Below are 26,887 nucleotides of genomic sequence, written 5' to 3' on the forward strand. Positions count from 1 at the left end.
TGGCCCGATCCGGCAACTAAGATTCAAAACAGATTGCTATTAAGCTCTTATTTTGAAGACTACATCTTTTTATTTTGGCCACCAAAAATTTCACATTGAATGATTTCAGTGACCCAAATGGGCAACCTGAGGAAAAAGCTGTAAAGTCCTGCTTCTACCAGTTCTCAAAGAAACATGATAATTTCTAGTATGTGTAATCTGTTTGACCCACTGATTGCCACATTCATTTCTTGTCCATTGGTTTGTGTGCGAAATCTGTGCACATTTGACTCACTGGCACAGAAACGGTTAATACTGTAATATTTTGCGAGTCTAATTTTTTACGAATAGGGACTTCCCGACAATTTCACGAGTGGTTAAATTCCCAATTACGGAGCATAGTACTGAACGGAGAAAGGTGTGCTTGCACGACACGTTCATGTGGAGATCAAAGTTGATATATTTGTGTGTTTTAAATTTGCAAATAGCACCTGCCTTGCAAAATTAGTGAAAATAAAATACCATAGCAAAATATTTGGCATACACAATTAATGACGAGTGACCTTTGACCCCACTTACCTGGAAGTGCCTTTGGGAATGCAAGAAATGGAATGATGACGCTGAGAGCTAGCATGGCCGTCAGGATGAAGCCCATCCACCAGGCGCCGACAAAGAGGGGGCTGTCCGGCTGCAGTCCGAGGCTGCAGAATAAAGACGATAATAAACAGACACAAAACAAAATTTGAATTAATGAATAACAGATGAATCAACATCATTTGAATATTTTCCACTATCTTTTTTGTTGTTGTTGAAGGAACATAGTGAGTGCAAGTGAATGTTGAATGCATACAATTTCAGGAATATTTGGCAACAGGAGACACCATGTTTTATTTCTGCATGATACTAAAGGTATCAGAGAGATTATAATCACGTTTTCAATAAGTATTTAAAAGGGCAATAATCATACCATCACTTTCCAGTATGCATAAATTGCAATGAATATGATATGATTGTCAACTTAGTTCATTCTTTCCTTTTCTTTCTTTGTGACAGAATTACTATGGAAACAGTGCACACAGTGTGATCATGTTTTGGCTTCACATAATGCAGTTTTGCTCCCGGAAAACTTAGCTGAGGGAACATAATTGGTTACTCAGAAAGGATACTTTCTATATTCTACACCTCATTTCCGGCTCTGGTAACAATGAAACTGCAAATAAGGAAATCCTAGGGGGCATGTCATTTTTTTTTTTTTTTGTGGGGGAAATCCCTGTTCTAAAGGCTCCACTGGAAAAAGCAAACTTGCCAATCCCTAATTTTTTTTTTTAAAAATGAATTGTTACTTTCAATATTCAAAACAAATTTCCTGCAGAAATGAGACAAGTAGCTAGTTTTGTTTTGTTTGGTGATACACACTCAAAGGCTGCACGTATCAAGATAGATCATAGTGTACACCTTAGCTTCGTATATTGGTGGGGAGTGCAAGGGGGGGGGGGGAGGAGAAGCATTGTTTTGATATTCACTGTGTGCAAGATGCTGTCATTAATTATAGACATAATTCATGGTGCACTTGATTAACATGGGTAATGAGCTCAAGTTGCAAGTCATTCTATTTTGCATTTTTAAAGAGCACATTAATACAAAGTACTTTTAATGATGATAGCGCCAAATATTCGTCACACTTTTTCACCATGGTGCAAAAGCGCTACACGCTGACTCACGCCATAATGAAAATACATATATATTTTTTTCTTGACGTGATGGATGAAGCTACTTGTCTCATTTCTGCAGGAAATTTGTTTTGAATATTGGAGGCAACAATTCATCCAAAAAAAAAAATCAGGGAATGGCAAGTTTGCTTTTCCAGTGGAGAATTTGAGGCATTCTTCTTCAACCCTCTTTGCACCACCAGCCTAACATCTTATTAATGGTTTATATGCAGACATACATGTAGTGTCAATGAAACTCTAAGAGTCAAGGGGGTGTTTCACGAAGTTGAACTTAATTTAAGATTGACTAAAAATTGTGGTATGCCGCTGGTTTCCCTGTTCAATTTCATTAGCCTAATCACCACTCACTTCAAATTATCCTTTATGTTTACAAAATAATTCCACTGCTATTTATCTTATCTTGTATTATCAATGGCTACAAGTAAAAGTCTCCAAAATCCTCATTTTCATTAGAAAGTTGAGCAACATTGAAGACACACATAGCATACCATACTTTTTAGTCAATCTTAAATTTTAAGTTTGACTTTAATTCTCACTCCCCAGGTCGTATAGTAACTCTTGCACACTTTACAAAGGTTGAATATACTTTCTTCTTCTGCAAAATACAGCATGGTTCATTGTTTCTAATATAATGTTTCTATTAAACCTTTTGCACCAAAAAAAGGTATATTGATTCCAATATATGTTTCTATCAAACTGTTGCATTAAACATGGCAAGTTGTGTCAAATATGTATTTTCATTAAGAGCTGTTGTTTTAGGAATGGAATATCATTTCCAATATCATAATTATTTACATTGACATATCGTATTATTGCATTAGACATGGTACGTTGTTTCCAATATTTCTATTGATATTTTGCATTCATCATGGCATGCTGTTTCCAATATTTTCATAAATTTGTTGTACCAAGCATGTAATTTGGTTTCCAATATTATGTTTCTATTAACCTGTTGTATTAAACATGATGTACTGTTTCCAATATCATCCCCAATATCATATGTTTCTATTAACATATTATCTAAGAGATATGGCAGCTTGCCAGAGATTTGCTACCCGTCTAGTCCAGCTCTGTACGTGACAGAATAAATCTAGTACAATGATTAAAGGTGCATGGTCCCCGTGTTTTAGTCAAATGCATACGCGGGCGCACGGCGCAAGTTTCCTATAGAGACCTACGCTGTCGACTTCTCTTTGGCGCTTACGCTTTGGCCCACTTTCCCGAGTCCGAAGAAGTCCGATTCACTGTAGTCAGTGGTCCGATCACAGTTCCGCTCATGATTCGGCTGAGTGGGATGACAGCTTTAGCAAACTTCTTTTGTGATGTCATCATAACAAGCACATATGCACACCCTGGCATTACTACAGACTGCGCAATGCGCAGAGAAGACAACAAAGGCAACGTTACTTTACAATAGCAACACCTACGCACTTTCCTCTTGATGACAGCTCTACTTCGGTAATCTTCGTATCAATGCTAACGGTGATCGGCAGTATCATCAACAGCGCCATCTACACTACCGGGACTATGCCCCTATAACTTCTGGACAGGATTGAGGCAAACGATTTCCGTTTTCTGAGATGAATTTTCTATTGAACAGGACAGCCAATCAGAAAACAGCAACAAGCAAAACGCGCATAATTAATCGGCCACCGAGTGCTTGCTCCTAGGTGAGAAGTACATCATGCATTTCAGCGGGGCATCCCAGAAATTACTCCTGAAATTCCTCGCTGTAGGTCCGAGACGGCCGACTTCCCCCCGACTCGCTGGTTAAATCTGAACCAGTGGGTGTGTGGAAGTGAGTCACATTATGCATCACCATTGCACATTTTCACAAAAAAAAAGAAAAAAAATGTTGGGGGGGGGGGGGGGGACAAATCAATTTTTGCTGCTTGACTGACCTGGCAATCAACTGTGGAGGACTTTGGAAGGTGACAAAAATGATGTCGAGGGGACCACACCTCAAAAAAAGATAGATAAAAACTGAACAATTAATTTTAAAATGAGGGGTGACAAGACTGTCAAATTTTCAAGGAATGTTCCCCTCCATTCACTTTGTGCTATTAGAACTGAGGCAGAATGGTCTGTTGCCAGACGACATCATCGGCCTAGAAGTTGAGGAGCAAGCACTCCAAAGACTTCTTTGCCTTGGAATAACACTCTTATTATCAGTATCAACTGGATATTAGCCAGCACATGCTGAGCTTTTATCACCAACTTTTTTTTTTCATCATCCTTTGAGATCAATAAATATTGAATATCAGGACTCTCTATGGGTCAAGAATAATATGCTGTGTCTTGCACATCATTGGTTCTTTTTTTCCCCCTGCTATTAATGGTTGAAGCACAGAGCACACGAACAAAGACTAAAACACATTCGCCTACACCTGAATCTTTTGATTTGTCATTGACAGATCCAAGTATATCAAATTTTAACCTGTTGAGGACGAGTCCCAAGTATACTCGAGCAGGTGTCTATGGGAAATGCGTGTTGTAGTGAAATAAAACTGTCCTCAATGGGTTAAAAACCAATTGACTGGAAATTTATAGGAAACAATTAAGGCTGGCAATGTTTTTCATATAAATATCTATTTAACCGGCAGTGATGGTTGTTTGTGTTTTGTTTGTTTGTTTTTGTTATACGGTTTCTGGACTCATTCACCCTTGACCAAAATTTGGGTAAAAATGTTAAATTCCCATAAATATCCATTTCACAAATATCTACACACTCAAGAAAAATGAGATGTCTAGGTTCACTTAAGGTTCACTTCACACGTTTTGTTTTTCTTTACAAGTTGTTCTTCATTTTTTGAACATGTTTGTGACACTGTCCTTGTTCAAGAACTTTGCAGAGATGGTGTCTGGCACCTTCCCACCATGCAATAAACCTCAATAAGAAGCATGTGGTAGGAGCAGACGTGAGAGAGAGAAGGGGGAGGGGGTAAGAATTAATGTTCGATAACCATCAGACAGGATTATCCCCTTGAGATGAGGCTAGACATTTACTGCACCATGTGCCCAAACCACTGATGTAGCAATGGTAAATAGCATTTGTCACAGACACTCCCACTGTTTTATTTGCTAGAGAATCAAGCAGACTAATGTCAGACTCAACCCCCAGCAAAAGGGTTTCTGGAGACCAATCCAGATTTCTGTATGGATATCTGTGAGTTATTGCATTTTGCTGCCAGCTCTTGGGAACAAGATTTACATCTAAACAGTAGAGGTCTATTCAAAGAAGTTAATGAATTTGTGTTTTGTGCTGGTGGCTGAGGGGTACAAATGCTAGTAATTTCATTGGTCAAAATGAGTATTTTGAATTATCTATTGACTGAAATACATCTATTCAGTAGGCTTGATATGCCAGACAATATTTTCTCTCAGCTCATGAATAGCAATCACATTTACAGATCTAAATGTCCCAACATTGACAAACTTGGCTTTTAATAGACTTCACTTGTGAATTGTCAGCACTCAAATTGATAGCATGACAGGCTTTGACGAAGGCTAGCTATGTTGTCACTTATGGGACTGAGGTGCTCGTCAAGGCAAGGTCTGGTAGGGTAATGCCATCTCTCAAAGTTTTACATTCTTTCTGTGAAATTGTATTGACTGCCCTTGGAGAATATTTGGAGGAGAGTCTGTAGGGAACTTGACTGGAGTGCAAGGTAACATTGATGCCAGACTAATCACAAATACACGACATTTAAGGCAAGGCTAGCCTCCCATGAGGTCAACATTCAGTCACTGGCAGAGGATTAATCCACCATAGGGGAAGTTTTGTCAGCTTTCCTTACTTCTTCTCTTCTAATAATGTGCTTCAATTTCTTCAGTAGGCAGTAGATTTGTCTCCAAGATTTACAGGTCCCAAAGCCCCTGCCCCAGCTTGCAGTTATATGAATCAACCTTGAATGAGCCTAACACACACATTCACACACACTCAAACAACAACAAGCAAATGTATGTTTGGTATAAATGATGAATTGGCTCAATACCAAACCTGTTTCAAAACAGTTTTGATACAAGTAGGCCTACTTGCAACTTGTCCAAAACAAAATATTCCATCTACTGAAGCTCTGAAGAAATACTGTTCTGTAAACTCACAATTATGTTTAGAGCAGTTAAAAACAAATAAACATATATTTTCTATACAAGTTTGGAACAAATGAAACATTCCTCATTAAGATCAAAAAGATTTATTGGATTCATGGATTGATGTCTATAAAGGCCCTTCCAGAAATACTCGGCATAACTTTGAGCAACAAAACAGGTGCAGGAAATATATGAAATATAAACCAGAAGGACCTATATATTTATGAACAGCTAGATACATGTATACGGAAAGTAAAACAGATGAATACTATCCTTACAAACAGAGGAAGGAGGGCAGAGAAAGAGATGCAGTAAAAAAGGATGACAGAGAGAGAGAGAGAGAGGGGGGGGGGAGGGGAGAGACAACAGGAAAGGAGAGGGAAAGAAAGACAAAAAAGAGGGAAGAGTGAGAGAGGGAGAGAGAGATATACATTATACTCTTTTTGAGATATATGCAAATGTATAAATATACCAAAGAATAGACAAGAGAGGGGCAGAAGATAGAAATAGACAGATGGACGTAAAAAGAGAAGTGTAGAATTCTACATACCCTAGATGTAAGAGGGAGAAAAGGAAGATATTCCCCTAATATCCAAATATATAATATATATTCGCATACTAGGGGAATACAAATGTATCTTCTTTAATACATATATTTGCCTCCAGTATGTTTTCTGCTTTGACTGCTCAATCCATTAGGCAATAAACATGTTCCTATTCGGGTCATGATTTAATGAAACTGAATCTCTCAAATGGCATCCCTCTGGGGCCAGTCTAGACATTATGATATATTTCCCGTAATATCTCATGTGGTATAAGAAAATGCAGTTCAATGTTCCGTGACTGCACATTGACAATATTAAAGGAAAAAGGGGAAAAAAATAAAAGCAGAAAAACAATATCATAAACCATCTGCTACAGTTATAATAGATGTTATATTAAGGCTAGATATGAATGAGATATTTGATGCATTTGGCAATCAAGTTCTACAATAAATTTCAAAATGCATTTTACAAGAAGTCATGTGTGGTTTACTGAAAACAAAAAGCTCATCCTTAAAAACTGCCTTCCGGCTTTGTAGAATTCATGAAAATGAAATACCATGCATTTAATAGTTGAAATAAAAATTCCAGTCACATAAAGTGGGCTTTTGGGTGATGATGATGAATCATCCTGTACATACTATCAAATACATTCATAAAATCTGACATTTTCTTGATTTTAGACCACTGCTTATTGTAACCCAGTATACCATGTAAAGTTCTGTTAAAATCACTTTTCAGTGATTTATCAAACGTCACAGTCAGTAAAGTTTCTGCTAAAATCAGTGCTCTTTCATTGATTCCATAATAGGGATATTAAATCAATAGTGATCAAGAACTCATGGGGGGGGGGGGAGGGGAAAGGGGGGGTGGGGGGGGAGGGGGGAGGGGGGAGGGGGGAGGGGGGGAGGGGGGGGAGGGGGGGAGGGGGGATAAAGAAATGGTGCTCCATGCCTTTCCACACACCTACAGACATACCAACTGGGGATATCAATAGCTCCCTCTGGAGTTACAGTTGGCAGTAATTTCATTCCTTGACAGATATACTAGATTTCATTACAATGATCATTCTGCTGCACGACATTCCTATCTAAAGCTCTGAAAAGTTCAAACATCTGGAAAAAGTTCCTTCTTCTGCACTGCATAACCATGTTTTGTTTAATACTACTGTCCAATGCAAAGCATGTATTATTTTGCTTATGTGGATATGTCTGACATCAAGCATACCTACAGTAAACACAAAAAGTTCCTATTACACAATCTAACAAAACATGTATCAAGTGTTACCTCTTCATTTTTCCCCTTTATTTATTTATTTATTTATTTATTTACTTGCTATTGGTGACCATTACTTACAGTGATATAATAACTAGTTGTATGATCCAAGTCATCTTATCCTAGCCAAATGTTATGTGAATGCATAATTACTAAAAAGAAACTATGGGACTGCTGAGGACTTACTCCCCTCTGCTAGCAAGCAGACCACAAAACAATATCTAATACCTAACATATTACTCTTCTTTGCAGGAAAGGGATGCAAATCCTACAGCCATGGAAATGACATGCCACAAACTTTGTTATTGTTGTTTCGAGAACCTGTTGATAAATTTGTTTTGATCTGTAACACGCCACTTTCACTGAAAAAAAAAATGCCATCCATTTTAAGAGACTGTAACTGATGCTGCTGGATTTACAATTTCCAATAAAGGGATCGGTGACCCTCCCCGAGGACGAATAGGGCACTATACTATCGGTGAGATCGAAGCATGTGCTCTGATGTGCCAGCATCTCGGCAGTCATCTTCACCGGGATGACCTTCTTCTCTAAAGAAGAGTGGATGGCGACCAACTCTTCTTCTCTGGATCCCAGATAAAATGGCAGCAGATGTAGTGGACAAGAGCAGGGTGGAGAAGGGGATCACGCCACAAGTGCAAAGGTCAAGGGTTAATTCCACTAAAACCCTTCTCAAGTTTAAGCAAGAGAGAGAGAGTGGGTGAGAGCATCTACAAAATCTAGAAGGAGAGAAATGTCAAGTGTAGGGTCCCATCAATATTAAGCTTAGGCTCCATGGGGCTGAGCCGGGCAGATCAATGGCTTACAGAGAACCACATGAGTGGGACTGAAGCTGATATATAGCAATAGGATTGATGGTTGCACTTTAAAGTAAATGCTGTATGCTCATCAAAAGCTTTAGATGACAGATGTCATGCAACGTGTGACAATGCTAGCCTTAACTCAAGGCTCATTTCTTCTTTATCAGTTTTTTGTTCTCATAAGATATAGTCTCTCTTTTTTCAATATAGCTTTTTTAAATTATGGAAATCAATCAAGACAAAAATGATGCTTTCAGATTTAGCTGTTCCATCAAATTAGCAAATGGCTAAAAACTGATTGATAGGTATGCAATCTAGCTCATGATTACATCTCAACAGTCAAAAGTTCTACTATTGTACTTCTTCTTTTCTTGTGAAATACAATCTACCTTCTGGTGTGTGTCTCACTGAATAGTATAACAGTGATATCCTGTGAGCTGCTAAGGTCACATGACCATGTGGTTGCTTGGCAACAGCTCTTCATTTGCTATGGAAATGAAACGAAGCACAAAGAAAAAGACTGAACAAGAATTGAAACCATCTGCAGAGGATACAAGATTTTGCTCTCTTTAGGCAGAACAGTTTCAAGGGAATTTGTGGTTAAGGAAAAGATTTGTTGGCTGCATTATCTGCTAAGCTGTACTTTCCATTATGTTTGTTTAGTTGATCATTTTTCTTGTTTGTTTGTATGCCTGTTTGTTTAATGCACTTGTTTTGTTTTGTTATGTTTTGTTTATTTGTGGGATGTGACCAGGGTTTATGACCGGAGGGGAGAAGTCCAGCTGGACGGTGATGCAAAGTTTGAGGGAAGGGGTCTGGTTGGTGGGAAGTGGAAGTTTCCGAGCTGGCACCAAGCTGTCAGGAGATATTTATCGGGGATGCGCCCAAATGGCCCCAAGCTTAACACTTTCCATCAGTCGAGGGCTGGGTTTCTCTGCACCCTACCCCCCTTCCCTCGCCCCTCTCACTTTGACCTCATCCTATAGAGATACTGTCACGGTGTTAAGACAAGGTTAAGAGTACTACCCTTGATCTTTGCAGGGAGGTGAGACTCACCTCCCTGATCTTTGTCACTGTGGAATACACTGTACATCATGTAGAGTGTATCGACCTCCAGTGGCGTGCCACTCACCCTTTTTTCTCTTGGAGAGAAATGTCAGCACTGTCAAGCTTTATTACTGCACAGGACATCATCATCTTAATCATCATCACTTCTTTTCTTTTTTTAAAGAGAACTATTGCGAGGCAATGGTGATGAAAATAATAAACAGGAACACAAAGAGGTAGGGATATTGATAACAAATATAATACAGCATTCCCCATGAATTATGATACACTATCATATCAATATCAATATGAGTCAATACAAATTATGGTTATTGTAGAGTGATAGAGTCCTAAAGAGAGAGAGGTGTAAAATAGATTCTGTTAATTCAATTCATAAAATCAAATAATAAAAAAATCAATGATAGATTTGGTCTTCTTGCACCCAAACTGAAGAGTGAATTATCCAGTTATAAAGTAAGGATAGCGTATTTTTGCCCACGGTATGTGAGCAAAACTGGTTTGAGGGGTGCATACGTGGTACCTGCACCCACCACTGCTGCTCTGGATTAAATCTTATGTCGGTCGTGAAATTAGAGGGGACCTTTGGAGGTTTTGATTTCTTTGGCTTTCTTACGTTGCCACAATTTCCTGTGGATTACCTCGCTCACGCCGGGAGTGCAAAAATGTAGAAAGAATGTGCATTACGTGACAGAGATGGCGACCTCTATCATTTCCATAGAAGAGATTTCCTTGTCCCAAGATCTCATGATTTCTAATATTTTTCTTCTTTTTTTTTCATTTGCTTCCGTTTGGGTTCATAGGCATCAAATTTTCATCTAAAATCAGTGTGTATGTTTTTAGGTGTGAGTTGCCTTGCCAATAATCTTCATTCAATCCAAACATGACCCCTGAAATTCTGACTACTAGATTCCAGTGAAGGTGGCAAATATTCAAGACTGGATGTTAACCACTGTGAGGCAGCATGCGGCCAGTAAAAATCAACACACAGCTCTCAACCAATGAGATCGCAGGATTTTCGCTACCCATTTTATGATACTTCCTTTACCAATATGGAATCTTTTTAACCTGCTGAGGATGGGCTGATTTTGCTATAACACTCATTTTCTGTAAACACCTGCCTGAGTATACCCCGGACTAATCGTCAACGGGTTAAGATTCACGTTTGACCGTAGATAGAGGATTTAGCCACTTAAGTGGACTCTCTTTGACGAGGAACCTCGAGGACAATTGCGCATGAAAGTTTGAACCCAAATTTTGCAATATATGTGTACTACACAAAACCTACACAAGGATCATTTCTAGGTAAAACTCTTGGAGGGCTTGAAGAGAGACTAACAGCTTTGACAATACAGTACCTTTAAACCAACCGTTAAGCCTTCTATGATATATGGACTGTCTTACAAATGCAATTGACAGCTAAATAGAAAGGTCATGGACTCTAATTGATGGACTAATTAAATGTTAATGCTTTCTTTTCTCATCACTTTTGCACACAAGGTCATGTCGTCTAATCAGTTGCCAATTAGCCTAAACTCAGGGCGGGTAGGCTTAATATGATCACGTTTTACAACTTAAAGGTCTCGTAGGTATATACAGTGTAAAGTGTACATGTAAATGTACATGAATGAAACACTAGTATAGGAAAAGATGCACGTTTCTCAAGAGAAGGTATGGCTGTGATTTCTTTCAATACCTTTATCATACTAATGTAATCTAGATAACATGGATTTTGAATTGTGAAGCAGTATCTGAAAAATCAAATGGTGATGATATGACTACATGTACAATGTACTTGCAATTTAGTTAAAGCATGCCCTAGCATCCTATTACCAATAAAGAGTTGCCATACTATACGATTTGGATATACAGACATAATATGTAGAATGCGAAGAATGATACTCTGCTTTCAAATGGAAACAGTTTGTTCAAACTGGATGCTCTTATTCCAATGAAATACATGTAGTCAAAGAGACAGAAAAATATCCAAGCTTTAGAAAAGTCACTCTGAAAACAAAGGGCTTTAAAGTTAATTGTTTTACTAGTCACTTTAAGTGCAATGATTGACTCCTTATTGTACATGTAGGGGTGGGGGATAAAATGAATTCAAACTATAAATAGCAACTACTTTGATGCAATTATCAGATTATTCTGAAACTTGGCATACCAACTCTTCTATTCATGATTATTATTCTAAAGTACAAGAGTGTCACTGATGGCTATTGTGCAGTTTTCTGCAGGGCTTTCCCAAGCATGTTTTCATCTACCACACGCATGAAGTGAAAAATGGGGAAAGGGTATGTCAAACATGATGGTATTCAAAGTTTTACAAACCCCAAGTATCATAGTTTATCAATTTCCAAGCTTTAGATATACACATACAGAGGATAAAGGTCACTTTTGTTTGAACTTATAACCAACATATAAAATGTTCCTTGTAGACACAAATTTGAAAAATTTTCAACCAATTGCAAAATTAACCTGTTCCTTTTTTTTTTGGGGGGGGGGGGCGTTGCAGGGGTCGGGTGGGTGTAGTCTTTGTGATTCATGGTAACAATTGCATGTCTGGCCATTTTTTGATTCAAAATCCATCTGTATTCAATTCAATTCAATTCAATTCAATTCAATTCAATTCAATTCAATCCAATCCAATCCAATCCAATCCAATCCAATCCAATCCAATCCAATCCAATTCAATTCAATTCAATTTCTGTTTTATTGCAAATCAAAAGAGAGCATAACAGTAAGTCTGCAGACTGATAGTGCCATGCGTTCTGTGCTGTCCTCTGAAATTCTGCCGTAAAGCATCACAGACAAGGTGTGCTGTTATCTGATTTTTCTTTTCTTTTTTTTTGTCTGGTGGCTGCCCACGTCCCGACAAGATCTTTTCCACCATCAGAATATTTGATGATGTTGTGATGTAGAAATCCACTGAACTGACAGGTCTGCTGACATTTCAAACTCGACTGGGTCGCTCCAAATTGGATCCCACAGCCAGCAGCTACCAAACGCCATCACCATTAGTTACTGTACATGTAACTCGTCATCCATATCACAAACTTTTGTGACCTTCTTTGGTATTTTGAGAGGGATGTAATGATGGTGATGATTGGCAATGTATTAAAAGCGTAAATGGCTTCCTGTACTGATACCGTTCCGACGGCAACAATTTCTCATTACCGAGGTCCTCATTATACCGGGCGATTCATTAACAATGCATCACACAGTTAAGTGGCTCTTGAATGAGCTCCATCAAGATCATTTGGCCACGTGACCTTAAAGTGTGCACTTGTTTGAAATCTATCACAGTGAGATATTATCGTTTTCCTTTAAATACAGCAAAAATCTCCTAGAAAATTCATAACCGCATCATGACTTTTTGATCTAATTTTGATGAAACTGTTGCTGTATTCTTCTTGTTTGATTTTGCCCCGTTGTTTCACAGTTAATCCGTTGGAGACTAGTCCCGAGTATACTTGGGCAAGTGTCTATGGGATATGCGTGTTATAGAAAAATCAGCTCGCCCTCAGTGGGCTTAAGTGTAAGAAGAAGTGTAACGTTACTATTTTGCAGCCACACCTTACAGGGATGCCAAGTTCAAAAAAATTTTATGAGTGAGATTTGCATGACTCGCCATCTCGGTGAGCGAATATTCGCGCGAGCGAGGGTGTGGGAGGGGTTTTTCCCCCCTGTGGCCTCCCATGGTAGGGAGCTTTTTCAATTTTTAGCTCTTAATGGTGCGATCAGGTGCATCCTTAAGTGACTATTTTTTTACTTATTTTGAAAGACAAAAGGAAAATATACCTTCAATTGCAACTATCACTTTAATCTTTTGAGCTATGCTCATTATTATAGGCCCAGGTTGCAAACTTTGCCCGATGAGTGAGAAAAATAGGTGCCATGCGTGAGATCGTGAGACGGCCCCTAAATGCTTGGGTCTCACGCAGAATGCGTGAGACTTGGTAGCTCTGACCTTAACCTGTTGATGACAAGCTGATTTAGGTATAACACATGTTTCCCATAGATACCTGCCCTAGTATACTCTGGTATACATGAACACTGTAGTAATCAACGAGTTAAAAAGTTCACCCCTGTACTGCACCCCACTATTCCTCTACCTGCTCCCACCCCTACATATTGGTGGTGGTATAATCATAGGCTTAATGATGGATGATTGGCTGGTTACATCTATTAGGGAGCAGAACCCTAGGTCAAGGGCGACGAGTTAGTCTGAAAGGTGTACCATACCTCCCCGTGTATGATTTAAAAAAGGGGAGAAAAAGATGAATTAACGAATACATCAGGAGCTGCCATCAGCAAATTGGATCCAAAATAACATGATGGATCGATTGGTGTCCATAATGAATGGCAATTTGACAGCTGGCTCCAGTGTGTTGGTTTAATGGATTGGCCCGCTTGCCGCCAGGTGGGATCAGATTACTACTCTTGTTGCACAGAGAATGCTTCGGGGAGGATCATATCAACACACTAGTTTGGATTGAAGACTTGAAGATTTCGATTCTTCAATGTCAGCAACTGGTAAGGGTGGGTATGCTCTGGGTAATAATCCATTATCATCTTTGGGTTGGCTTGAATGGACAGGGTAAAACCAGCCACACAAAATGGTACAAGTTTCTGTCAAAACTGGACCTCAACTATTAAAAGGAAATAATGGAAGTTTAGAATTTCACCTATCTTGACAAAAGTGAGATGTCAGTTGCAGCAACATTTGCAAAGTGGTAAAACTGGAGATGTCATTAATACCTCACAAGCTCACCTCTGATGAGCCCATTAAAATCTTCACCAACTTCTCCCTTGTTTTCTTTGACATGCAATTAAAAAGAATAAGTTGTATCCTATCCTTCAAAGAATTGTAGCCTTGTCATGATACAGCTGCAATGAGTCTTCGGGGGTAAATTTCTTCTCTGCTTTTGTGCAGATGTTACGACTTTAAACCACTTCCATCTAAATTTTTCTCCAATTTTGACAATGCAGTAAAATCTAGAGGTGCCAATTTCATGATAAGAAGATGGTGATTCGTCTTTCCCCGCTAAATTCCCCCAAGATTTGAAAGGTTACGGGGCAGACAACAAACTTTTGAAGGCACGATGAAGTGAAGATGGGTCCAAGACATATTACTCAACTTCAGATAAATCCCACGAGGAGATACGACTAATCCAATTACTCCTCAAGACTTTCACTTATGGACAGAAAACCCATTCCGGCAGATACAAATATTAGGGCTCTATCCCGATACGCAAGTCAACTGTTCCTGATTAATGTTTTGTTGCTGTTGGGGTATGTCAATCCCCCATCCCAGTCTACCAACTTTAGCAGCAACTTCTGAGTCTCGATGTCCCATTTGTCTTTATAAACACAAGGCAATCTGATTTCGCAAGAGGTACACGAACTTGCCAGAAAAGGGCGTTGTACTGACTGTATCCCCCAACCAAATGTTAGTCGAAATCAACAATCTTATTTTCTTCTATTTATAACATTTCATTGAACCTTTCTCCAATGCTCCCCAGTACGTGAGTAATCTTAGCAAGATTTTTTATTTCGTTTTTTTTCTCCATCCCATCCCGCAAGCATGGCACTGTACTAGGGCTGTCTATCACCTCTCTATAGATTAAAGAAAAAAATACATATATTAAACTGATGCACCATACTATGTTGATGGCAAAAATTACATTTTGGTTAAATTTGAAAAGCTCATGCATCCCAAGCATGCCAAAACATTGAAGAAAAACACACAAGACATATTTGGCAATCTAAAAACATTCTATTCAATATCTTTGATGAAAAAAGAAACCCTAAATATCAATATGAATGAATACTAATTGAAAACCCAAAGTGGGACATTCCAAGAATAACAGAAGACCAATTTGTGGTTAATATCTGCATTTCTTGGTACTGCTAATGAACAAGATCCTTCACAAGGTGAGGGAACTGTCAAATAGAAAGAAATGGGGGGAAAAAAAGAAGAAAAACTAACGCGTCATTACCGACTGATCTGCGTCTACGTGCATGACATGACGAGAAGTGGGCTAGGCATTGGAGGTGAAACGACCAACCTGCTTTTTTCACAAGGACCTGTTAGCACACGCAGCTTTTTCGTTTCCTTCCACGTTGGTGAATTGAAGGCTACAATAGTATGCTTCAGTTTCTCAGGGTGTGCCATTTCTAGATTCAATGGACAATCATTACATCTCCCAAGGGGACAGGTCACAACTTATCCTCTGATATCGACTTGGTTCTTATTCAAACCGAGAAATCTCTGACTTCACTTCTGTTCATTATGATTGGTTGCATTTTGAAAATCTGGTAAATTCAACACCTGGCAGACTCATTACAGCAGCAGCAACAACAACAACAACAACAAAACAACATGCACTGAACTTTGCTCTTGCTGTTTCTTGGGTGGCTGTGAGTTTGTGTATTTAATTGTTTGTTTGTATGTTTCTTGGCTTTTTTTGTGTGTTTCCAGACTGTACAATACTTTTTCAAAGCATCACCTCTGAACAGCCCCCCCCCCCCCCCCCCCCCCGCTCTTGAACTGTCCTTGAATTGGGATACAGGGTCAAAGGTTAACAGCACACATGAGAGAGTACCAGACATAACAAGGTCTGCACATCAAGAAGTTATGGTCTAAAGCGGGTAAAGAAAACTCTTGTTGTAGGAATCGTGCATGTTCCTTGAACTCTTGGATTTGTTTTTACTTTCCTTTATTTGTCTTCACCTTGTTGGCTTGCTTTTTATTTTTTTATTTTCGTCAGACCAACGTTCAATTACGCGGTGGGCTTTCTTTGAGACTGTCAAGGTGAAGCCATCGTAATGTTACCCTTGTTAGCAAATTTGGTACTAAACCCACAGGGAATATTGTCTTGAGAGCTTTTGCAGCTGATCACTCAAAGAAGAAACCTTCAAGTATCAGTGCCCACTCTTGCTCCACTGCAGATGGTTCATCTCTAAGCTCCGCCTCTGCATGTATGGATATCTTAGAGGTGCTTCATACTGTTAACACCAATCAAGTCCAGAGCAAAGCTTGACGGAAAAAAAAAACATTAATCTTCAAGCAACATAAAACATTTTCCCTTTCTGCTTAAGCATTCACACTGTATGGGCAAGCACTCAATCAGGCAAGCACTCAATCACGCAATCAAAACAATGTGTAAACACCTACACTGACTCTAGACATTCCTGATACTCCATCCTCTTTCGCCCAACCCACCCACCATGAATATTCATAAGGTTGTCTGTGACATCATCTAATCTACATGAGATGTGAACTCCTCCTAGTTCCTATTTCACCCATCAGTGTCTACTGGGACCAGGCATGCCACGTGGTCACTCTATGGAAAATTGAATTAAAGTGTCTTGAAACACAAAGGGTTAACAATGTCGTCTTTCCTTTTTATTATTTTTTTTTTTAGAATTCAAATTCTGTCTACATTAATGGCATGAAGTCCTCCCCTCACTTAACCCATTGAGGATGGACTGATTTTGCTACAACACGCCTTTCCCATAGACACCTGCCCAAGTATACTCGGAACTTGTCCTCAATGGGTTAAAGAGTGATTTCAATGTCTTTCCCAACAAACTGACAACAGATATGTCAAGATTTTGGTGTCTCCTGTTCAAAGACTGGAATGTAAGTACACATACATGTATTCCATTTCAATTCAATTTAAGTTAGATTTCTAATCATTTTTCAACAGAAAGTAAAGATATTGTAAAACATGATATATTCGCGGCATGAATTTTTCGCGAATTGGAGCCGACGGCCTTTTTTGCGGCATGAAATTTTCGTGAACTGCCACTGGCATTCAGTGCATATAGTGTACAAAAGAACTTTCGCGTGCATTTTAATTTCGCGAATCTTCACGCTCGCGAAATTCGCGAAATTAAAATGCACGCGAACATTTCTCGTTTTACAGTATTACTTTTATGCCTTTATGGAACACATAAGTACTGCAAAGAGCCTGCTTGTTACACAAGCTTTCCTTTCCACAAGTTCCTCATTTGTGATGAATATATTACAGTATGATGCATCAGCTCTTAACCCGTTGAGAATGAGTTCCTAGTATACTCGGGCAGGTGTCTATGGGAAATGTGTGTTACGTGGCAAAATCAAACCGTCCTCAAAGGGTTAAGGTCTGCTTTTTAAGTCTGTGCCTATAACTCTGGCTGGAATGAGGTTATGTGTGATAACTTGCTGTCTGCCATGTCATTCTCTACATTTTCTTTTGCACATGAAATATTAGACAAGCTGATAAAAACTCAAAATTGCAACCACATTGTGCGGTTTCCTTCAGATTAAAAACAGACGATTAAAAAAAAAAATCTATCCTTGCAAGTAGGGAGCAAACGACCAACGAAATGTACTCACACAAAGGCCATCTAAAGTGACACTCTATGTAACCTACTCAGGAATTGATACCTTATGGGGGCTCCGCCATGACGATCGCTGGTTCACATTTCATCCAGAGGGGCTGGACCGTTCTAATTCTTGCCCGGCAACATCTAGGTCAATTGTTTTTGGCGAGAGAGGAATGACCAAAAAGCTTGTCCAAACTGCTCCCCAACCCCATCACCTCCTCCCCCGCCCCTTTTTTGCCCCCCTCCTTTGAGTCAGAGGTACTGTGATCAAAGCCAATTATTTTATCTTTTTATATCCCCCTCCTCCCCCCTTTCCCCCCCCCCCCCCCCCCCCCCCCCCCCGCAGACATTGAAAGGACACTGCCCTTCGCGGTGCCTCCCAGAGGCGCGATGAATCAGGCACCTTGCATCACATTCCGCCCGTAATTGCAGGATACATTTCGGGTGACAAAGAACAATTATTCACGGGGTTCCGGACCCCGCCGGTTCTTGCTCTCCCCTTTGCTTCTTCTCGCTCATCGAAACTAACGAGGGAAGACAATGGCTCCCATTATCTTATGATTCTCCATCCTTTGTTTCATGTTTCCTCTTTTTTCCTCGAGTACGCGACTCCATCATTTTGCAGCCTTTTTATCTCTCATAAAGACAAAGAGGAAGACTTCGCAAGTTAGGATTGATGATGGGCAGGCCCCGATCCTCTCTTTCCTCCATCCCCACGGGAGCATCGGGCTTGGGGAAGGGGAAAGTCGGCAGACAAAGGACTGACGTGCCATCCAAACAATAATAGGATGCGTCAACCCATCCTTAATAGAGTCGCGCACGTTACACACACACGCAATGGCACGAAATAGTGATAGCTGCCTCACGGACATGCCTGACTACAGCCTTTACTAGAAAACATCTGTGACCACGTATCACAGAGGAGTCAAATAATTACAGGGTCACTTTATGCGGTAGGCCTAAAATGCACGTTGAGAATCAACTATTATGATTTTCAGCCTTTTTGTAGGAACAGTCTTTCTTCTATCTGGATATACATCTCAGAGACATCACATTGGATAAGAGTTAAGTTTTGATTCTATTTACAGTTTTGTATAGTCACATCTTTGTTTTGTTTTTTCAATGTGATGTAATTTTTCTCCATTTACCCCTAATGAGGTACATGAAGCAAATATGAAAATCCTAAATAAGCTTTCAATAACAGTCAGCCATCATGTTATTACGATCATTCATGAATGGAGTGTGCTTGATAGGTAAATCATGTTTCATGATAATCTGATGATCCCTTCATACCGGTTGCTACGGAGACTTAAATCCCCTGTTGAGTGAGCACAGTTAAAATTAAGTTATTAGTCATGTGCTTTGACCCCCCCCCCCCCAAAAAAAAAAAAAAAAAAAAAAAAATTAAAGCTCTTTTTCTAAGATGTAAAATTCACAGAGATGACATTTTGTAATCACATTTTTTGTTTTATCTTGGAGGGATCCAGCATCCTCCACCTCTTCCTCTTTTTCCCTTTCTTCTTCCTTTCGTTTTCCCTGCATTAATTCTACGATTAATTTGAAGTAAAAAAAGAGAAGATTTAAACAAATACTCCAAAGGCCCATTTTCATTTAAATTTTGAGTTACTCCGATGATAGCTCCAGGGTTAGTGATGAGAAAGTCTGCAAATTAAGTTTCATAGATACAGTAAAGAGAGAGAGTGAGAGAGTAAGCGCTGAAGAGAAAAATGAAACAGAGCCTGGGGTGAAGGAGAGAAGGGAATGAGATACAGAGTAGAAGGATAAAAAAGGAAAATTTAGAGTGATAATCATTAGAATAGAGAGAGAGAGATAGAAAGATGAGAAGAGAGGGGACTGATAGAAGGTAGAAATAAAGATTCCAAAGGGATCACTTTCATGTGATACTTCAATACTACCCTTCTATAAACAATATCAAGAACAACTACAGATTCCTCTTACGCCATAAATTGAACATAAACACACAAATCATTCCCAAGGCAATAGGGAAGGAGTGTCACAGCTTAGTCAGCCCACCTGTGACCTAACTTTTCAATAAATTACGTGCAGAACATTCCCAACATTTCCTCCTGCGGCCAAAGAGTCACGCTGCTTTTGCTTTCTGATTTCTTTTTTTTTTTTACTCCATTTTGTTCCGTTCTTCGAATCTCCGTATGTCAAAGAGTATGTTTCATACCTGACATCCTTCACATGAAGTATGGATGTCAATTTGCAAGTCACATGATCTCCCAGACTAAACACAGTGGTATACTTCCAGGAAATACAAAAACAACAACAACAACTACATAACATATTATGGTCTCTTGCGTACAATGCAGGCAAAGTCACGAACTATCTTGGTGGGGTACGAGCAAAGTGAAAGGATATACCGGTATCATTCTCCCCGTGGCATTTCCCATTTTCCGCATGGTTGGACCGAGGAGGTGCTACTTGCCCAGTACCTCCTTGGTTCAAGGAAAAGGCGCTCCCTTTTAGTAGATCTCTGCGACAAACGTTTCAGGGGGAAATTAGGTACAGTATGTCTTTTCCTGTGTATCATGGCATAAAATATGTCCCATTGTTAATTTAAAAAAATATATGGGACTTATAAGGCACCAAATCCATCTAATAAACAAATGCTCAGGGTGCAACCATGTGCAAGATTGTTACATCTATATGAAGCAAGAATGTGCAAAAAACACATTAATGTCAACATTCAGGAGAAAATTTTGACAGCTTTGAATTCACTGTCAACAAAAGAAATTCTGCTATGAAAAAGGAAAAAAATGACAACGGAGTCTAAATAACTTATCAACATGAGGCAAAAGTACTTTTCTCGCCATGAATGCCGCACACTCACAACGCCCATGATCCCAAATGAAATCTGTGAGTGATTATCGTTGTAGCTCTGCCCACATGTCGCTAAAAACTAAAAATATTAATGAGAATCTCCGGAGTCTCCGGGCCGGAGGCATTTATGTCTTCGTTTAAAAAATTCATACCACATGGCGTAACATGGTTGGCAATAATGATATGTCATCCAATGTAACCTATATACATCAGCACTGCTGTTCTCCATAGGGGGGAAAAACAAAGAATGATATCAAAATGTATGATACATAAATGAAAATGATCATTTCTTATTCTTGTGTGATCTTTCCCCCCTTGCCTGTCATGGCACTTCCTGCTTAACCCGTTGAGGACGATTTGATTTTGCTACAACACACATGTCCCATAGACGCTTGCCCGAGTATACTCGGGACTCGTCCTCAACGGGTTAAGCTGATGGCAGAACTATTAATGTCACATTTTTACTATTTCACTTGTAAGAGGTTCAGAGGGGGGTCTTTTTGGAGAGATGCAATTACAACATTTTTTTTAGTGTCTATTCTCAGCACACCAAAGTATAGCACACGCAAATTACTTGTGCTATTGCAACAAGGTGTAATTCAAGTGGGTAAAACTTCCCTTCGGAACAGTTATATGTTGACTCTTGTATAAACACCTAGTGGACTCGGTCACCTTATGCTATAATTGAGCTTGACTCTTGGTTTATGGGTGAAGGCTTGAAAATCACCACATGCACAACGTTATACTCGCAAATACATACATACACATACAACTTGACAACTTGAACATGAAATATACACATATGTATACATATTAATGTATTAAAGTAAATAATGAACCAAATCCTGTATGCAGTGACAAGAAAATGGACCAAGCAATCTCTCTGTACTTTCCCGCCCCCCCCCCCCCCCCCCCCCCATATTCCTACCGAAAAACATTGACATCATCTATTAGGATGTGGTTTTGGCACGTCTACTCCGCTGGCACTTTACTCTTAAAGACCACAGATAGAATGCGCATCAAAATTATGTTTGTTTAGGATTGCAAATAAATTTGATTATGACTATCGGTTGCTTAGTAAATTGGATTCACCATATAAGAAGCCACAGCTACATGTAAAACTCTTGCTGTTGACGGAGCACACCGCCTCAAAAATACTGTTAGTATTAAAGGAAGATGGTGATTTGTTTGATAGGTGGTTAAAAGATAAGACAGGTTAAAAGATAAGACACCTGTTCCTATTCATCTCTTGTAAAGTTTGATGTTTTACCATTTTTGCTCTAATGAAGATTCTATTTCAAATATTTTGTCACATATGTCTTTTCATAATAATAATAATAATAATAATAATAATAATAATAATAATAATAATAATAATAATGATAATAACAATAATGATAATGATAATACTAATGATAGTAATAATAATAATAATAATAATAATAATAATAATAATGATAATAATAATGATAATAATGATAATAATAATAATACTAATAATGATAATTATAATAACAACTGATATCTTATTGCGCAACTATTATAATCATATACTCTACTGCAAATTACAAATTAAAGAGTCTAGACATACATTAGTCAAACTTAAGGAGCATTTTAAAGAAGATGAGTTTTAAATCAGTTAATGAAGGAAACTTTGCAAGAGTACATACATTCTTCCTTTCTTTGTCAGTTTTGAGGTGGTACAATTGTATGAAGCTAGAGGTTACATGGCTTTGTACTCATCAGCATTGGTGGGCTTTTAATGGTCATCAATGCTGTTCTGGCAGATAAGGAGGCAAAAGAGGAAGAGACAATCACATTACTAATCCAGTGAAGTTCATTTTTCACCCACGGCTCTGATGACCGATAATGGTCCCTGTTATTGTCGACACTGACTGGAAGATCACAGATCACGTAACAATAAATAAGTCAAAACATTAGCTTTTGGCATCATGCCCTCTCCAAAGCAGCCACCACAAACCACCTAGAGCTCCTTAAAAAAACACTCTCAGAAAATTCTGGCATCCTTCCAGTGCTAGTCAAAATACAAGGAAAGCTAACTGTATTATGTCCAATTGGAACAGGGTTACCATGGCGACGCAGTCAACAACCCCAGCTGGTAACTGCGCCCTCACATATTTTGTTTTTCCCTCCCGCAGAGGTTTCCTGCACTATATAGGCCTACACTGTATATGCAAGCAGGTAGCAAAGGGGATAGGCGGGTTAATCCATTGAGGACAGATTGATTTTGCTACAACATGCATTTCCCATAGACACCTGGCCGAGTATCCTCGGGACTTGTCCTCAACGGGTTAAAAGAACTGGAACAGCAGTTTGCGTCCATCGCAAAGTCTCCCTCGTCTGACGAGGTGACGACAGACACGACAACGCCTAACCGATTACGATCGTTGTACTCACTTTGTCTCCCACACTGTCTGTCTGTATGTTTGTCTGTCTCCCACATACACACACACACATACACACACACACACACACACACACACACACACACACATGCACACATATATTGATTTTACCAATGATGGTGGAGCTGTGAGCCTATACTTCACAAAAGCCACGGAAGAAGGTGCTGTAATCTAAAGGGGAATCAAAATCTTGCGAATTGATCATCATAACGGATTTTCCAGGAGAGATACTGTTTTTTGTCATGCTACATTGTATTTTGAGGTTAATACAATGATAGTTTTCACCTCTATAATCATTGTCACCATATCTATTACTCTTAAAACAAATGACAATGATGATCATACTGATGTTGATGATCATAATTACAGTCATCATCACCACTATCACCTTCAGTCACATATTGGTTTTGAAGGAACACTTTAATGAGCTGTTTTTTATTTTTTTGTTTTTTTTCTTTCTTTTTCAGATGTAAAACTAGGGTTCAGGGTCAGTATATCATAACCTGTTGCCAAAAAAAAAAATGCATTGTAATTTTCTGCGGAAGACTAGGTGCATGAATTATGAGGAAATGTGTAAAAAAAAAGAAAGGAAAAATTGCATCGTAACTCGGAAGAAATTGCATTCAATGTCACCATGTGCTCAATTTTGCACAAAATGCATCGATACCATATGGACAATTGTGTCATTCTTAGGGTTAGTACATAGATACATAATGACATATTCATATTGCTATGTGCTTGTGAAAGATGGTCCCAGACCAAGAAACAGCAGCACTAACAACAACAAAAAACAAACAAAAGAAAAAACCTAGTGAATGAAGGTCAAAGTAATCTAGTTTGTATACAAACTGCTACTCATGACAAACTCACAGATATACACACAAAACAGACTCGAAGTACAAGTAACTGTTCACCCCCCACATTTTGGCAGGAAAAGATCGTTAACTGCTAAATCCAGCAAATTTCGTCCATTTTCGGCCAAGACATCCTGCGCCGCTTTCTAAAAATTTGGTGTCCCTGCGGAACATATGACTGCACTTGGTACTTCAGAGTCACCAACTGCCCCCTCCCCAACAAAAAAAAAGAAAAAAAGAAAAAAAAGTGCACTTCTGGCCAAACAGGTTGTGGGAATTAGCGAGGCATAATCAAGTTTGCGCCTATCTTGGCTGGGGTTATCCACTGGAGAAGAGGAATCGTAATGAAAGACAGACTTGCATGAACATGAACAAGTGGGGGCAACACAGGCTGAGGATCTTTTTAAAGAGTAGGCATACAGAAATTTTTGCTGTGCTGTTTTCAATGTAAATGCCATATATTTCGTAAGTCTAAATTTTTGTGAAACGGGAATTCCCGACGATTTCGTGAGTGGTTAAATTCGCGATCGTGAAGTCCTGTACTGAACAGAGTTGAGTACACGTGTATGTTACATTCACATTGGCGATCAGAGTCAATATTTTCGCGTGTCTTTAATTTCGCGAATAGCACCTGACTCGCAAAATTCGCGAAAATAAATACCTCGCGAAATATTCAGTGTATACAGTATAAATATATGTGAAAAAAACCCCCAAACTTTCATCTACCAATCAGGAACCGACAACAATGGAACAAACTGCACTTTTAAAAGCGCATTGTCTGGATATAGCAAGGTCCGCTACAAAGTTCATACCGATCGAAGCATAGGAAGCGAGTGAAGATAATGCTATACCTTTCATGATCCACTCCCAGATCAGTATAGATACTGAGGAACATTCCTCCAAGAACGTAGCCAAAGGCGGGGCCCAGCAGGGACGCCCCATTGAAGATTCCTGTGGGTTTGCAGGGAGAGAAAACAAACAAACAAACACAAACATTATTCATATGAAGATGTTAAACTCTTCAAATCTGTGATACCATGATTGCCAATATGATGCACACCCCCTCATGCACATCCCCGTGAGCAATGGATTACTAAAAGGGAAACCCTCTAAACCATACAAGAGAATTCAACAAATGATGAAAGGTTTAAAACACTCAGTGACAGTTTGCAGACAACCTGTGAACAATTCAAATGGTCTTAAAGGGATGGTATAGTTTCGGTTTAAGATAGGGATTTATGATTTTAACTTTTTGCAAGATAATTAGAAACTACTAATGAAATATTAGGGAGCGTACAATTCTCAGACGAATTAAAAGTTTATCTAATGAAAATCAGTTTCAAAATGGCCGAGATAGCTGAAAAAAAAGTAAAACAAAGTGGTCCTAATAAAAGTGGGTCCCACCTTTAATTAGAACCTCTTTCTGTAGGGGGGGGGGGGGAGGGATATCTCAGCCATTTCAAAACCAATTTTCATCAAGTATATTTTGAATTCCTCAGAGAATTGTATGCTCTTTGATATTTCATAAGATGTTTCTCAGTATCTCACAAAAAGTTGGAAAATTGAAGCCCCGTCTCCATCAAAACTATTCCATTCCTTTAACTTCCTGCATACTGGTCCAATGACATTGCATCTTTGTCTGCACTCAAGCCCTATAAATCTATTCTTTTTTTTGGGGGGGGGGGGGGGGGGGAGGGGGCTACACTCTCTGCTGACAGACAGAAAAAGATAATTCTATGTCTGTTGTTGAGGACAAGGCTCGAGTATACTCGGGCTAGGGTCTATGGGAAATGCGTGTTGTAGCAAAATCAGCCTGTCCTCAACGGGTTAACACAGTCATGACATCATTTCATCTGCAGGGTGTGGATTTGAGCTATTTTCAAAAACAACCATGCAGCGTAATGCCATCCTCAACTACAGAAAAACAAACGTAGCTCATGCAGCAAAATGAGAAAACATTCAGAACATTATGAATCAACCTATTAGGCAGCCTCGCTAGCTATGAGGCCATTTGCAAACTTTTTTTTTCAAATGGTTGCAAAAACAGTCAATGATAACTGTTGAAAATATTTGAGTGTATTTTTGTCCTTTTTTTTTCTCTCTAATTCCCACGCAGTCTGCCATAACTCTCTCTCTCTGTGACAAATGACAACTACAAAGATATATAATGATTTTCAGACATTTGTTTTTCTTTCAATTTTTTTCATCTTCCTTTTTTTTCCAGGTCTGCTTGCCTTAGTTTAACAGTTCTCTCCCGTCTTTCAGATGTAGGGAGACCATTGTAAAAGGCATCAATTCTAGGTGACAAGACACATGTACAGCTATGAGTCGTCCTTGTCGGAGGGCACTATCCGAGTGAAACCAAGCGAGGGCTGATTACGGCACGCTCGATTTGCGAATGCGAAGCCAAATCACTGGAGCCAGCTAGTTTTACCAGTCAAAGACCACAGATCCTTATCAAAATATCTTTATTCATCTGTTTCTTTCACTACATTGTTGGGGTGTCTTTGAGCAGATATAATGAAATATATCTGTCAGACACATAGTGGTCTAGTAGGTTGTTTGATCAATATATATATATATATATATATATATATATATATATATATATATATATATATATATATACATATATATATATATATATATATATATATATATATATATATATATATATATATAGATAGATAGATAGATATATACATATATATATATATCAGGATTTCTTTGAGCAAGGTGATTTGTGGGTTGGTTTGTAAATACAGCACTTCCTTTCAATTTCTGCTGGACCTTTATTCCACTCCTGTCATATACATTGTACCTTATGTACACAAAACCTGGCATGAAGAACCATGAAGAACGACCACTTGAGCTTTTCTT

General features: G+C 38.9%; 1 protein-coding gene across 1 annotated transcript in view; it reads right to left on the reverse strand.

The window, feature by feature from the left end:
- LOC139736356 (solute carrier organic anion transporter family member 4A1-like) overlaps window positions 1-26,887 on the reverse strand; it is a 69,842-nt gene that overhangs the window by 18,501 nt on the left and 24,454 nt on the right. The window contains exons 3-4 of the mRNA XM_071647112.1: window positions 24,859-24,958; window positions 559-680 (exon numbers count right to left, since the gene is read on the reverse strand). Coding sequence (XP_071503213.1) covers window positions 559-680; window positions 24,859-24,958 — 222 coding nt within the window. The remainder of the gene's footprint in view (window positions 1-558; window positions 681-24,858; window positions 24,959-26,887) is intronic.

The sequence above is a fragment of the Diadema antillarum genome, unplaced genomic scaffold (assembly GCF_040938485.1).
Source record: "Diadema antillarum isolate AM-2024a unplaced genomic scaffold, OU_Dant_1.0 seq00000637_RagTag, whole genome shotgun sequence".
Taxonomy (NCBI): domain Eukaryota; kingdom Metazoa; phylum Echinodermata; class Echinoidea; order Diadematoida; family Diadematidae; genus Diadema; species Diadema antillarum.